General features: G+C 52.6%; 1 protein-coding gene across 14 annotated transcripts in view; it reads right to left on the bottom strand.

Moving 5' to 3' along the window:
* Camk2b (calcium/calmodulin dependent protein kinase II beta) overlaps nt 1–15,636 on the bottom strand; it is a 96,006-nt gene that overhangs the window by 44,598 nt on the left and 35,772 nt on the right. For 13 of the 14 annotated variants that reach the window (XM_046437791.2, XM_046437802.2, XM_046437803.2 and 10 more), the window contains exon 2: nt 13,064–13,158. In XM_046437791.2, the coding sequence (XP_046293747.1) occupies nt 13,064–13,158 (95 nt within the window). Of the gene's footprint in view, nt 1–13,063; nt 13,159–13,627; nt 14,538–15,636 lie in introns of those variants that run through there. The other variant, XM_046437794.2, reaches the window with a different exon arrangement.

The following is a 15,636-nucleotide window of genomic DNA, read 5'->3' as shown; positions in this document are numbered from 1 at the left end:
ATATGATGTCTGGTCCCAAAGTATGGTGCTGGACTCAGCATGAAATTGTGTGTGCAGGGTACCCACCATGTCTAGCTCATGGTAGATGCTCAAGGATATACTCACTCATCCTGTCATCCCTGCCTCACCCCAGGATGCTGCTAGCAACCCCCAGAGATCCCTTCACTGGGGAGCCCCTGCCAGTACCAGAGGGTCTCAGGCCCTGGAGAGATGCTCAATGATAGGCAGCCTGGCTGGGAAGAGCCCAGGGACATGGACCTTCTGGTGGGAGCAGCAATAAGGCCCTATTCCAGCTGTCCTGGCCTGGACTTGGGAGGGTAGGGAGGGCCTTTCAGTGGCTGTCAAGGCTCTACTCCCCCAGTCTAAACCAGCCCCTGCAAGTGTGAGCCCAAAGCCAATACCATCAAGGCTGAGGAGATGCAGGCCCACTTGTGTGTCAGCCTCTGGTGGTAGGGACAGTAACTAGAGGTACCCCAAAAGCCAGGGTCATGTTCCAGGACTCAGGCCCTGCCAGTAAACTGGGACACAGCTCAACACTGAGGTCTGGGATGAATGGCCAAAAATTTGCAGTTCATCTAAATCTCACTGGGGGCCTTAGTTTAAAAGGGTGAGGGCAGCATTGCTGTTCCCATGCAAAGGAGATAAGGGCCACAGCACAGAGAGACTCTTCCTGGGCCCAGGTCTCTTCCTGTAATCCCCCCAGGAGCTGGACCTACATCTGTTCAACACTTCAGACTGTGGTGGTGGGGTCAGGATCCTACTCCCTGTATCTTTAGCACATGGCAAAACTACTAACCCCTGTCACCCAGGGTCCTGCCCACCTTCCCACCTGTCTCAGCTTTCCAGACTCTTAGAAGGTATAGAACATCACATCACATAGAACAACTGGGGGCTTTCTAAGCACTGTCTTGTACCAGCATACTTCAACTCATGCATCCCAATCAGGAACCCAATGGCTAGCCTACTGTGGTGGTAAGATGCTGGGCTGAAATACATGGGACATCCTGGATCTTTGCTCCAGGCCTGGCCTCCACACCCTGCTGGCAAAGTCCTGTCCAACAGCCCCAGGCCCCAGGGTTAGGGAACTGGCCAGAAAAAAAAAGTGAGTTCAGATTTAAGGGCCAATACTGAGAGGGGGTGGCCAGGTAGGGGGAAGCTTCATTCTTCATGAAGAATATCAGCCAAGTGAGGGCTCCAGGCAGCTCCTTCCCCAGACTCCCTGGAGTGTTTTATAGGGAGTTAAGCTAGTCTGGACTCTATTCAGCTCTGGCCATTCATCATGGCCTGACTGTCCAGTATTGGGGTGCAGCTGGGGCAGGGCTGAAAGGAGATCATGGGCAGATACTGGAAATTCCTCCTGAAAGAAAAATGGCTCCTGAGAGTGAACAGAGTCCTACAAGGCCCTTCAGAGTAACAGCTTGCTTGCTGAGCATTGGCTTTAGGCAGACCTGGGAGAGACTTCCCGTACCCAACAAGGCAAGGCCATTACATCCCCCAACTCTCAGATGGGGTACAGGTGCAAGGAGGCCAGGTGGAGGAGAAGCTGGGGAGACGATGACTCACTGCAGCCCCACATAGAGAGTGCATTGGGTGGGAAGCCAGCAGCGCTTTCCACCTTCCTTCCCACAGGGCTGAGGGTGTCAGGGTGTCAGGGCATGTCTGTAGGCAGAGATGGAGGCAATGTTGAGGAGATGGGCAGTGGAGGCAGATACCCCTTTCCTGCTCAGCCTCCAGCACCAGGGGTCATCGGAATCTCGCTGGGTCTATGTAGCTGCTGGAGGCTGAAGGATGGCAGACCAATGAGGGAAGAGAGGAGGATCTCACTGTGGATTTCTGTGCGTGTTTTAAGAAAGCAACTAGGCAGCCAGCAATTAACGTGACAGCTCAGCCAACAGCTTCACCATGAGGCTGGAGGCGCCTGTGTGCATGCCCTGCAGCTGCCTGCCACACCATTAGAACAAAGGAGAGGAGTAGGGCTTCAAGGAACACTGACAACCACACGCATCCTGCCCTCTGCACAGGAATATCATCCCCAGCGGAGCTACAGGCCTCTGAACTATCTGCAAGTCACATGGGGTGAATGGCATTCTGCAGCCCAGGCATGTGGGCTAAAGTGTGGCCATTCTCGGGCTTCGTGGCAGAGGGTTCCCAGTGCCTCCCCTTTGTGAGGTCATTTGTCCTTGCAGTTGATGCCTCACACCCAGTGCCCTCTTCAGAATGAGAACCATCTCTAACATGTGGGTGAAGCTCGGCTTTGAAACAGAGATGTGGCTTGGAATTCCTGCTCACTTACTGCCAAGTGGTGGCATTTGTGAGGCCAAAGTTAAGGCCAATATTATGCGCTGCCTTGACATCCAGAGAAACCAGGAAGGCCTCCAATGGCCTAACCAGATGGCCCCTCCTGACTCTGTTACTGGGGATTAGCAGGCAACTCTCCTCCTCACAGGACCAGGCATAGTTTCTGCTGATTTGTAAGCAGTGACTACAGTACCCCGCAACCCATGGAATTATTCAAACTAGTTAATCACATCTCCCTGCGGATACCCAGGGCCACTTCTCCCTCTAGTTACCACAAAGTCAGCCTCCCCCAGCCCTGCTGGTTCACTCCACTCTCAAGAGTAGCCCTGACAGCCCTGAGGGACCCTGAGGGTGAAACATCCTTGTCTCCCCCTCTAAATGCATGTGACTATGTCCTATTGTCCATTTCATCTGTCCAGTGTCAGCTGTCATGTGGACCAACCCCATAACCCTGGAACAGGAAGGACTTCCATCTTCACCTCTGTGCAGCAGGGTGTGGGGATGAGAGCTAGCTGGCTGCCCTCTCCTCTACCAGTCTCATGCCAGAAGTCTACACTTGGGGTGGACTCTCCTCACACCCAGACCCCAGCCCAGCCCACCTGCTCACAATCATGGGCCACCTCAGTCTCCTTCAGGGATGTCAGGGGAGCTGTGATTCTGCACTAAGGACTCTGCACCATGACCCGTGCCCGTGAAGCACAGATCAGGAATTTCCAAGGGTGACAGCCCCCAGCATTCAAGACTCACCCAGTCACAACCTTGCTCTCAACACGTGGCCACAGGGGTTCTCTCCAAGGAAGCAGTCCTGCCCAGAGCTCCTCACTGCAAAGGTCTTGTGCCCAACCTCTGCCTCTGCCCCCAACACTATCCACATTCTTCTTGTCCTTTCCAGTGACTAGGACAACTGCCCAGATATTCCCACGCATACCAGACTGGATGCCTGGAGACCCAACCCAACCAGAAGCCTGCATTTGTGAGGCCAGGGAGCACTTCTGACTGTGAAAGGGATAAAGGGGGAAAAAAAAACAACAGAAGAGACCCAGAAACTAAGGCCACATGGCCACAGTCCAACACACTAACCACCTGCCCTTGCCAGAGCTTCTTCACAATCCCCTCATCCTTTACTGGCTGAACTCGTCTCTAACTTCCCCCTAAGTAACCCTCTCTATACCATCCAGAAAGATCTGAGCCCTTGCTGGTCATGTAGCCAGGGAATTCCAGGGGCGCAGGCAGCTGGAGCTCCTGCCAGCTGAGGCCAACATGCAGTCAGCACCTATAACTCCGGACTTCCATGGGGGCAGGGAGATGACCCTGGCCCCCTGCATCTGCCATTGTCTCAGCTTCCCTCTCTCAAGGTTGCTTCTGTCTTCACAGGAGAGGCCTGAGACTTTAGTGTCTTCAGCATATGATAGAGAACACTAGCTGGTGGCACTGGCCACTCTACTGTAGAGCTGGGGCAAGGGCTCCCCTTGTCCACACACAAACATGGAAGCATCATGACCCAAATGTTCTTGTTTTCCAGGACAGGGGCTACCTGAAGGGTGAGGGGCACCTCTGTGCCTTCCAATTTCTCTGTGGCTACTTCCCATGTGGGCTCAGTCTGGGTTTTCAGCTCTCCAGATTATTCACTAACCAAACTGGGACTGCTCATCCAAGTCCTTCCCCAGGCCTCAGACCTGGTACAGTGCTGCTCTTACCCAGGTGGTCTGGGGACATGCATGTTTCCCCACCCTTCCACTCACCACATCAGCTCAGTCCTTGAACTGAATCGTCACAAAACTCCTCTCCTGACCTTTCAATCCCCTTACCTACATAATAGGTAGGTAAGGACCTACTAGGTGCACAGCACAGCCTTGGGCAGCCCCCACCCTCACTGGGCGGATCTAAAGTCAAAGCAAAGGAGAGGTAACGTGCTACCACATCGTAGAACCAGGCCTCAAACCTGGGCCCATAGCCTCACCCATTCAGCCCCTGTGATTCTGTGCTCATCTCCTGGTGTGGGCATGGGATGTGAGCAGGATCACTCCAGATTTGGGGAATGTCAGCTTTAAACCAGCCGTGAAGGCATTGAGGTCAATCTCCCACCAATTTTATAGAAGAGAAGACTGGTGCAGGAAGGTCCAAAATTCAGTCCCCAGCAGGTTCCTTGCTTAAGCTGTCTTCAGGGGCTTCTTGTGAGCTCTAGAGTTGAAGTGGCTCAACCACCAGCTCCTAGTCCAGCAAGAAGGTGAGATGCATATATGGGATCCCAAGAACAGCTGACAAAATGATGCTAGGAGGGCCTTCAAGTTCATGGATGGACCCTCTGATAACTAGGGCCAGTCAGCTCCTCACCCTGCTCCACCCACCCCCAGGCTCAGGATTCCTCCCTTTAGCTCCCCACTCAACCCAATGGGGTGGGCACTGCTCTTGCAGACAGTTCATGGTGCATCCCAGGGATCAAGGGGCACAGAAACCTAATACTGGATACAGGCCAGCCATTCCCAGGCCTGTAGGACTCTGTTCACATCAGCAGCCTCATTCCAGAACCAGTGGGCAGGTGGCCTGAGGCTCCCCACCTTCTCTTCACTTCACAGATGAGGCCACCAAGAACCAGGACACCCTGCCATGACCTGCTTGTTTTCACAAGCTGCGGACTTAGCCAAAATAAATTTGAGAGGACTATGAAAACCAGTCCTCTTCCCAGCCTTGTCCCCAGTGCCAGATACAACACAGATGCCCAGGTAAATTTGAATTTCAGACAAAATTTTTAATTAAAACTTTAGAATAAGTATGTCCCATGCAATATGAAACATACTTTTACTGATTTTTTCATTGTGTATCTGAAATTTAAATTTAACTGCTAAATCTGGCAACCCCAGCTTGGTTTCCTTAATTGTTCCTGGTGGTTCACCCCACTATGTTCATGGGGTGCCCCCACCAGGCCCCCCACCTCCCCTTCCAACTCCCTCTACACCTGCCCACAGGGTATCCTGAACCTGCATAAATCCAAGTTTTGGCAACAGGACCGCACAGTTAAAGATTAACCTTGGGGTGAGAAGGGGGCCGGTCTCTAGGGGGAGGGTCACCCACCCCTACACACCCTCCAAATCCCTGGAAAATGTTAGCTTCCCTCACTCCCCTCAGGCTAAGAGCGGCGGGTGGGTGGCGGGCAGTGGGAAAGGAAGAAGATTTGAGCCAGGGAGAGGAGAGGCAATGAGAGGCGGGCCTAGAAGATAGAGGAGAGGAGGAGTGGAGGGGAGGGTCCCTGAGAGGGGAGGGCACCGCCTCCCGCGCATGCTCAGCTGCCCTGCACTGCGGCGCAGCGTCTCTATTAACCCAGTTCCGCCGATTCTGAGACCGCACTCTTATCCCCCTGGGTAGGGGTCATTTTTGGCTGCGGGTCGCCGTGGGGCCAGAGGAAGTCGCATTGCCGGCTGCAGCAAGAGCCCCGAGGTTACAGTCCCAGGCAGGTTTCTGGTGGGATGCAGATCTCCACTCCAAGCCTTTCCCATCCTGGGGTGTGGGCTCAGCCCTGGAGCCTGAGAGACATTAGGACCGTTGTTCCCCATCACCACGGAGCAGGGTGTGTCCCCTAAGGCAGTAGGGGGTCATGTAAGATTTGGGGAGGCCAAGGGCTTGAAAGGCAGCTGGACATGGGACCATGGGTGAGAAGAGGCATTCGGTGAGCCTGAATCTCCTGACCTGTGAGGCAAATCCACCTATGAGATCAGCCCACTTGGGATGTCAGGCTCACCAATGATGTGAGCCCCTCACAGGGAAGGTCTGCCATCCCTGTGCACCCCACCTGTGAGCACCTCCACACCCTCACCCCCTCCCACCCAACCACACACACTTTGGACCAAACCTCTGTCTGCCTCAGCTGGGAGAAACTTAAAGACCTTCACACTCAGGCTTTGCTAACTCCCAGTTGTAGGACCCTGAGTGTTGTTCAGCTTCTGTAGGAAGCTGTACACTGACCTTATGGGTGTGGGATCTCTAAGCAGCAGTGTGGCTGCATGATGAGGGCACATATAAATCCTGACTGGAGCCAAGGGGCCCATCCAGGGCAGGGTTCCCATCCCATGATCACACTGTGTGCTTCCACTAACCAGGGGTCACCTCTGCACCTGCTTCCTGAGCAGTGTGCCAGTGAGCATGCCTCTCACTTCCACACAGGCATCCACAAAGCCACAACAAAACCACCCCCAAAAGAGCAGTCATTTGGTGTGACAATGGTGGTGGTGAGGGGGAGACAACAACAAAAAATGTTTCTAAGACTCATGTGCCTAATGATCTCTTTACCCCTAGTCAATTAATTTTCCTCTAGCTGCTTTTGTTAACAATTGTTTAATAATCTCTAATTATTCAGTACATTCACAGATTTTGAATGTCTCACAATCTTCTATTTAATTAAGTATTAAATTTTTAAAAATCCAACTGTTACCACCTTTGGCATTGTGGGTGTGATCCTGAAGTGCCAATTACTGGGTGGTTGTGGCTTTTCTGTGTTCAGGCCAGCTTCCTCTTCCTTACTGCAGGGCCTCAGAGGATTACGGCTGTGTCTTCTGGGTCCTGGATGGCCCTAAACACAGCAGGTGTGGGGACACAGCATTCCCCACAGTCTTAGTAATGCCGAGGAAGATCGAGGCCCCCACATTTGCACTAGATTCATTTAAGGGCTGAAATAAAGGTGATGGGCAGGCTTCTAGAACTTCCTCTCTAGCCTTGTTCTCTGGGTCCCCCCTCCTCTCTTCTAGAATAACTGGGCAAAGCCATTTTATAAAAGCCTCAACACCAATTGAAGCAGAGTCAGCCAGGCAGAGAGCCTAGGGCCAGGTGGACATCAGAAGCATAGCAACTTCCAACTAGGCTCTGAGTTGGAAGCTGGGAAAGCCACCAGATGAATCAGCTGCATGTGTTCTTGCTCAGTGGAGAAATGTCCTGGGCCACTATCCCAGGGCCTGGGAAGCTCCTTAGCAAGGGGATCCAGGAGAGATCATGGAGGAAGGGCCCTGGAGTCTGCAAATGGTACTGGAATGGTACAGGCTATAGAGGTAGCATTTCCTTCCCCACCCCAACCATGAGGACACCTTGTGAGGTCCTCAGAAGCAGGGTATCTTGCTGTCTGGCCATGAAGGGGGATGGCAAGGTGAAAAGAGGGCCCCTGTGGAGCATGACCACACTCAGGCAACTGGTGCATCCCTCTGAGCAGACAGTATTCTCATTTTTTGGTTGGGGAAACTGAGGGTAGGGTGGCTAAACAACCTGCCAAGGTCATACAGCGGGGAAGCCAGAGTTGGCACCAGACATTTACCTGGAGGTGAGACATCTCACTATGAAGCTGAGACTTAGTTAGCCCCAGGACCCTTTCTCTTGCCCCCTCCCATCACCCCCTCAGGGAAGCTCAAAGGGTCTGGGGAACACCAGAGGAGCCTTGAGTCCCTATAAGAGTAGGTGGCCACAGAAGGCACTGGACAGAAAGCCTCAGACCAAATCGGCAGTAGTGGCAGGATTCTGTCTGCTGAAGAAGACCAGAAAGGAAGCTCCGTGATGTCCTCCCCTGAGGAGTTAGTGAACCCTCCAGCACTGTCACCACCAATCCCTGTGAGGCAGTCTGGAGGAACAGAAGGGAAAAGGGAGGCAGAGCCCACAGCAGTCAAGGCAAGCCTGGCTCTGGGTTATCTCCTGGATCCCCAGGTTTCAACCCCAAAGGATTGGGTATCCCTGGAAACCAGATTCAGCAGGGTTTGTTGGGCTCCCTGGTAGCATTGTCTATAGCTGGGTGGCTGCACTGGGACCAACAGCTGTGATAAGGCAGCCACTCAGGGATGTTCTTGGAGGAAGGCCTTAGTTCCAGGAGCCTATGACCAGCTGTAACGTTCGGCCTGCAATTCTGGCAAAACCAGAGAACTATTAGAAACAGAAACAGGGATGCATAATTTGATACACATTTGATAAGGAATTACTGCTGGTTTTAGGAGGGATAATGCAACTGTGGCTATGTTTTTAGAATCCTTTTTCTGCTAGGAACACATGCTGAAACATGGATGAGATGCCAAATGGTCTGGGTTCTGGGGTACAAACAAAACTGGCTAAGAGCTGCTAAACGCTAAAGCTGAAAATCATTCTGTTATTTTCTCTGTATTTGGGAATGTCATAAATTTTCCATGAAAAAAAGTTAAATAGGACAAAAAAAATGCCCAAGAAAATGGCAGGGCTGGACAAAGGTGGGAGGATCTGGAGGGGATAAAACAGTGAGGGTCAGCCTGCCCTGTCGAGAGGGAACTTCCCTGGCCCTGAGAGTGACTGTGCAGGAAGAAGACAGTAGGGAAGGAAGACAGTAGGGAAGGATGGCCTGTGGCTACATAGAATTCCAGCCCTGCCCCCTCATCCAGCCCAGCCTGTATCAAATGAAAATGTGGCCAGGCACAGGGCTTGAGAGAAGCGATGGGCAGGAGGATGGCCTGGCATTCCCATACTGCACACAGGCAGCTCATCCCAGTAGCCTACGTGGTTCACAGGGGTCTTGGGCATTGTTGGTCAGGAAGCAGCACAGGCAAGCTGGCCACTTGCAAGGTGGGGTCTGGGGAGTAAGAAAGAGCAAAACATGCATGCCTGGGATTTCAGATTTCTACTTTTCTCAATCCTTCCAACTTGTGGTGCACTTTAAGGGTATATATAGGGGGTGTGGGTTCAATTTAGAGGAACTGCCTAATGCCATGGAATTATACCCAGATGGTTTCCTGCTTGAGCCTAAGAAACTCCTACTCCTTCAAGTCCCATCCAATGTCACTTCTAGATGACTGTCCAGTCTCCTGGGAACCCCTCTCGTCCCCCCACCCCCAGCACAATGGGCTATAGCTGCCTATTTCAGGGTGTATTTGGCATCACCATGTCCTTGGTAAAAAGCTGTTATATAAGTAAGGGTCTGTCTGGGCACACTGTGGCCTTGAGCAAGCCTGCAGGTGATAGTGAAAGTGCAGAAGGATCAGGAGGCTGGTATCTGATGCATCACATGGTCCTTAGGCTGAGAAGCTGGCAGGAATAAGGTGACTCACAGAAGAGGCCAGCAGCACAGTGCTGGGGCTCTGCCAGGACCACACAGGGACAGGCTCACACATGTGTCTCCTTGGGATGTGCATTTGGGGCCACTCATCTGAGTGGACAGGGCTTCTGGAGACCCCTATGAGGACTCAGAGAGGATGAGGGTAGCTGCTATCCCTCACAGATGGATGAAAAGTCAGGAAGAAATCCCAGCCATTTATGGATTCTAGTTTCCAGGCTAATAAAAAAGGCTTTTAAAATATTAAATTGACTGGCTATCAACATTTTTGGGTGTGGAGTACCTGGGATTGAACTCAGGGGAACTTGACCACTGAGCCACATCCCCAGCCTTATTTTGTATTTTATCTAGAGACAGGGTCTCACTGAGTTGTTCAATGCCTCACCTTTGCTGAGGCTGACTTTGAACTCGCAATCCTCCTGCCTCAGCCTCCCAAGCCACTGGGATTACAGGTGTGTGCCAACGTATCCTGCTGGCTACCAACATTTTGGACAAACAATTCAGTCATAGGTTTTATTGAGCATCGCCTGTGTGTGGGACTTCGGTGGGCCTGCTAATGTGGTCAGGAGCCAACATAGAGCTGGAAAAATAGCAACCCTTGCTCAACAGAACATCGCATGACAGTGGGAACAAATCCACCACACTGACACACCCTGAGCACAAGGCAGGTCATGCCAGCAGTGTGACCCATGTCAGACTCAGATGCAGGTGGATGAAATGACAATGTGGCAAACAGTTGAGAAAGGGAGGGATGAAGACCACAACACTCAGGAGAAGGAAGGAGGTGAAGCACCCAAGAAACTCCAAGTGCTTGAGTTTCATGTTCCTCCTTCCACAAGAAACCCCAAGCACACTTTATACCTGTGTCCCCATCATGCTGACCACCAAACATCAGAGAATGTGGAAGCTTCCTGAATTCTGGCACCATGCATACAGCAACATTCTGTAAGTGTTAATTTTGACATTACTGTGAGGCTGGAAGACATGAGCTCGGCCTGGTGTCTTTATTCCAGGAGTGGGACAGAGTGGCTGCACTGGGTAGCTGCCAGACCCAAAGTCCAGCGAGGCCCCTGGACCCTTGAAGCTTCCTTAACTCTGAAATGGAGGCAGAGTCACAGTCACATGCTCAGGGGCTTGGGGATACAATGCTTGCTGATGAAGGAAACAAGGCCCCCAAGACACAGCTAGGTACAAGGGACATGAGGGCTCATCCCTCTGCATGATCATTTGGTGGCTATAGGAGCCAGGGCTTCCACACCTGGCCTAAAATGGGGAGCAGGGTCCCAGGACTCAGGGCTGCCCAGAAGCTCAAGATGTGGGCCTAAGATAAAGCCAAGACACTCTGGACAGGGAAACCCCACATCACCACTCCAAGCTGTATGCTCTGGCTGAGACCTGCTCAGGGATCCCACTGCTGGACCCCTCCTAGATGGACAGAGATCTAAGAGTGGCCAGCAGCTCATCTAAACTTTTTCTTAGGATATTAGTGCAGGTCCCCATCCTGCCCAGCCCTCAGAGGGCAGGCCAACCCTGCCATCTACATCTCACAGAAGAGAGCACCCCACTACCCACATTCATGACTTGGCAACCACTTGATGCACGATCTGCTCCCTACTACTCTTGCTTGTCATCCCTGTGCCTGGGGCTCAGTCTAGCAGCATCCCCACGAAGTGGTGGGTCAATCTACACTGATTCACACCTGCCTGAGACAGAGGGGCAGGGGACAGCAGAGAGATGCTCCCTATCTTGTATCCTACACACAACAGCCCATCCCAAGGTCTGTGTACTCAGAGGCTCCAGGACCCTGGCCAGGCCTCTTGACAGCCAGTGATTCCCAGCCATGTGCTCTTGGTAACATCTGCCTACCTAGCACCCCAGCCAGCATTGTTGCCACCATTGTCTAACACACTTAGACAATGTCCAGAGCACATCAAAGCTGACCTTCAGAAAGCACTTCCCTCACCTCACCTACTGCCCCCTGGGCCACTCTCATCCATCCTGCAGCAGTCCCCTGGGGTGTCTGAAGTATCTTCCTGCATAGGAACTAGGAGGATCCTTCAGAGTCCCCACTGTGCCTGGGCTGCTCACAGCTTAAGTGCAAGACCAACTATTCTGGAAGCTCCACTGGAGAAAACACCCAATTTCCAACAGGCTGACAAATACGTACAGTTATGTACACACACGCACATGCACACACCGCTCCACACAGCCACACTAATGCACACACAGACACATAGAGACAGGTGTGCACATGCATATAGGCACACATATACTTGTACACACACACATCTAAGCCTGCTTTGTATCACAGAGCTCTTCTCCATGGTGCCCTTGACAAGCAGGGAGTGTCCTCGCCTCAGGAGGTTGCCTGAAAACCCACCGTCCAGGAACTGGCACCACACTGGTTGTGGGATCACCCTGAGCATCACAGGTTCCCGACCAGCTCTGTGTTTTGTTTTGTTTAATATTTGTTTTTTAGCTTTAGGTGGATACAATATCTTTATTTTATTTTTATGTTGTGCTGAGGATCGAACCCAGTGCCTCCCGCATGCCAGGCGAGCGCGCTACTACTTGAGCCATATCCCCAGCCCCAGCTCTGTGTTCTGACAGAGAAAAATGAAGCTCACAGCCCCAGGCCCTGGAACACAGCCCCATCCACCCACCCCACCACAAGCCAGGCCCAAGAGAGGCCAGTAGAGCTCACCAATGGCCAGTGGTCCACATCTAGCCCATGCAGAATCCTAAGAGAGGGTTCACCCAGGCCCACACCCCAAAAGCAGCTTCCCCTGGTCCTAGGTAGCCAAAATTTGTGTCCAGATGTTCAACAGGGCTGCTGGCAGTGTTCCAGGAGGGGAGGGGTGACATGGTGCTGCCATCTCACTGAGATAGCCACCCACCACACCTGCATTCCTACTGCCCTGCCATGTTGGGGACTCTATCCAGAGCCCTACCTGGGGTCCATTCAGATCTGTGCCTCATCACTATGGAACTTGCTGTAGACTGACTTCTGGTTTTGTTTTCTGTCAGCTTGCCTGAAAACACCCCCATGAGGACAAAGATCTGTCTGCTCCATCATCAGCAGATCTTGAGAGACCCATGATGCACCAGAGCTGTACCGGCCAGCACCAGGCAAGACCCTTCTTCCCATGCCTGCAGTCTTCAGAGCTCTCCCCAGGGTAAGTGGATGCACTATTCTCCTGCCCAGAAGACTCAGTTAAGAAACTGCCTGTTGTATGCCAAGTTGGCCACAGAGCCAGAGGGTGGACGTTGACTGCAGCCCTATCTATCACCTGGGGTCACTGGCTTCTCCTTGGCCACAGTCCTTGGGAAAAAGCACTACAGTGCCTAGCACCATGAGCATCTATCCTTCCAGCTCTGAGAACAGAAATCAAATAGACTTGGGAAGGGGAGGCCACGTGGGGGCTCCAGGGATACCCAACCAACAAGTGAAGGTGCATCCTGAACCTGAGGATGAGGACCCCCACATCCTTCAGCCAGAGACGCCTTCAAGGCCTTAATACTCCTGCACCCCTTCACCCCCTGCCCCACACACAACCTCTACTCCATGAACTCTGAAGTCTGCTCCGTCCATGTGTGAAACTGCTGGCCAGGCCAAGCTAAACACTGGCCAAGCCTAGGAGGGATCCACTGCCCTGTCCACAGCCCTCCCAAGCCCCTGCCCAGCCCAACCATGGCCACACTGACACCCCTGGGCCCTACCTCTGGCTGACAGCTTCTTGGTGTTGATGATCTTGGCTGCATACTCATGGCCGGTGCAGAGCTTGACGCAGCGTCGGACCACAGAGAAAGCCCCCCTGGGGAGGAGAATACCGGGCAAGAGACAGACAGAAACAGACAGGGAGAAAGAGAGAGCCAATTAATCGCCCATAAACACTCAGTATCCAGCCAGTAGCCAGGCCTTGGGCAGACGGCCAGTGTTGGGAGGAAGCCTGGACCCTTCCCACACCACTGGGTACTGCAGGACAGGGCCTAGCCTCCGGACAGCTCCTGCCAGAAAAACACTCTGACAAGGCTGCAGGGAAGGGGGGCCACCACAACACTGGGAGGAGGCTGTCCAGGCCCCCATTCAACTCCTCTGTGATCCTGGGGCCCCATATCCTTATGGGTCAGACGAACTGATAGTCCCCCGGGCTTTCCATCTCCCACCCTCAGGTGTTCTATACCAAGTGCACAAGGCCTAGTTAGTTCTTTTTCAAAGAAAGGGCCAGAGGCCAGCTACCAAGGGCAGATATATTGGTATTTGGTGCAGACCCAGAGACTCACATAAGGTTGGAGAGAGAGGGAGAAGCAGCAAATCATTAAACTGCAAAGTGAGAGGAGAGAGTCCCCTGGAATATTCCACTGTCCTTGTGTCAGAGCAGAGGCTGTGGAGGTCCAGAGTGGGGCACCACAGGGACATTGACACACCAACAGCTTGGAGGTGTCACACTGAAGAATCAGAGCTTGGGAATGTGGGTTAAAATGACGGTGGCCATCAAGAGAGGCCTTTGACATTTCCCACAAAACTGACCCACAGAAGAATTTCTACTTCTAGAGACCTGAAGCCCAGAAAGGGAGGAAGCCCAGAGCCAGACTGAGCCATACTATGACACTGACCTCTGTCTCTATACCCCCAAAGTGCCCAGCCTCCCCACTCAAAGCACAACCTCACTCCCTCTTTGGACTGGGCATCCTGAGTAATCCCAGTGTCTAAATTGAGGTTCCATGACCAGAAAGAAGTCTCTTAAGCAGCAAACACTTTTTTTTTTCTTTTTCTGCTACAATCTTTGTAACAATGTAAATGAATACACTATGTCTCCTTGAATACATTCAAAATGACTCAGGTCCTTCCCATCAGTGACTACCCAGGCAGCCCAGTGGCATCTTCGCCTTTTAAAGTCAATCTGCAAAAGGGGACAAGGGCTACCTCGGGAGGGGCTGGGAGGTGGGGAAGGCTGCTCGCTCTGCAGCCTCTTGGTTCTATTTGATTTTTTCACTTATGTGTAAGTTACATTCTCAAAATATTCCTTCTTATAAAAAATGTAAAGAAAGCATTATGTTTTGATCCATGACACTGTCCTGAGAGAGAGTGGAGAAGGGAGAGGCCGTGAGCTTCATGCCTAGTCTGGTTTCAACTCTTATCCATCACTTCTGGTTGCACAGGGTGACGTAGCTCTCAGTCTCGGTTTCCTCATCTGTATAAAAGAGCAGAAAGGCCTCTTGGGGCCGCTGTGTGGCTGTTGCCCACTCCAACCTCACCCAATGCTCACCCTCACATTCCCTTCTTGCTCATCAAGAGTTGAGAGCTTCTGTTAGGGGCCTGAGCTGCCACCTGATCTGTTCCCCACTCAGTGCCTAAGAAGGCATGGTACCTGCAGTATTGGCTCTGTGGAAACCCCCTAAAAGCTCTGGGCCAGGTCCTGAAGGAAGCAGGAAGTCCAGGCTTCCCTGTGCCAGGGATGCAACCTCACATGTGGGCTGACCCTCAGTGGGAAGTTTGCATAGCTGGACATTCATCTCTGAGAAACAGATAGGTGATGCTGGACACCGGGTCCAAATGGGGAAGCCTGTCCCTGAAGCAGGGAGGAGATCCACACTCATCTTCCCTTCAGCAGAGCCTGCCCCCAGTTGCTGTGCCAACCTGGGTAAAGACACAAGCAGAAATCCCTGCAAGTCACAACTCTTCTGCAGCAGAAGAGTGGTCACGCATGAAATGACCAAGATCCTACAGCAGATGGATGGTTCAGGGTACTGCTCAGGTGGCCCTCCCCAGGTCAGACACCCACTTTTCAGCTCTGTAGATGGCTCTGGAGCTGCCCCTGCACTGTCAGCCAGGGTCTAGGATAGTCACGGACCGGGAAAGGTGAACAGGGATAGTTGCAGTTGCCACAGGGAGGGAGAAAGGTACGCTGGGGACCAGGAGGCATCTAGGTTGGGGGTACCAGCTGCACAGCCATGTGAGAGGGAAGGCAGCAGGCAAAACACCTGCTGTTCAGCAGATGCTCAACAGGAAGGGCCAGGGATGAAGAAGCCCTTCTTTCTTGGCCACAAGTCCACAGGGTGAGGTGGAGAATACCCAAAGAAAGGACAGGTCCCCATTCCAGTGACTCAGCCCCAGATACAGAAGGTGGCGGCCAGGTGGTGAGGACAGGAAGGCTCAGCCCCCAGGATGGCTGCTCTTCCCTATGCCCAGTTCCTCAGCCCCACCTCTTCCACCCCTGCAAAGGGCTTCTCCTCATAATGGCCATCTCCTTCTCCTCTAGCATCCATCTCCCTTCCCCTCCATCCTTCCA

The sequence above is a fragment of the Marmota monax genome, unplaced genomic scaffold (genome assembly GCF_021218885.2).
Source record: "Marmota monax isolate L192 unplaced genomic scaffold, Marmota_monax_Labrador192_F-V1.1 WCK01_AAM20220418_F8-fsc00109, whole genome shotgun sequence".
Lineage (NCBI taxonomy): Eukaryota > Metazoa > Chordata > Mammalia > Rodentia > Sciuridae > Marmota > Marmota monax.
Note: the sequence above shows the minus strand (reverse complement) of the source record. Positions and strands in the feature narration are given on the sequence as shown.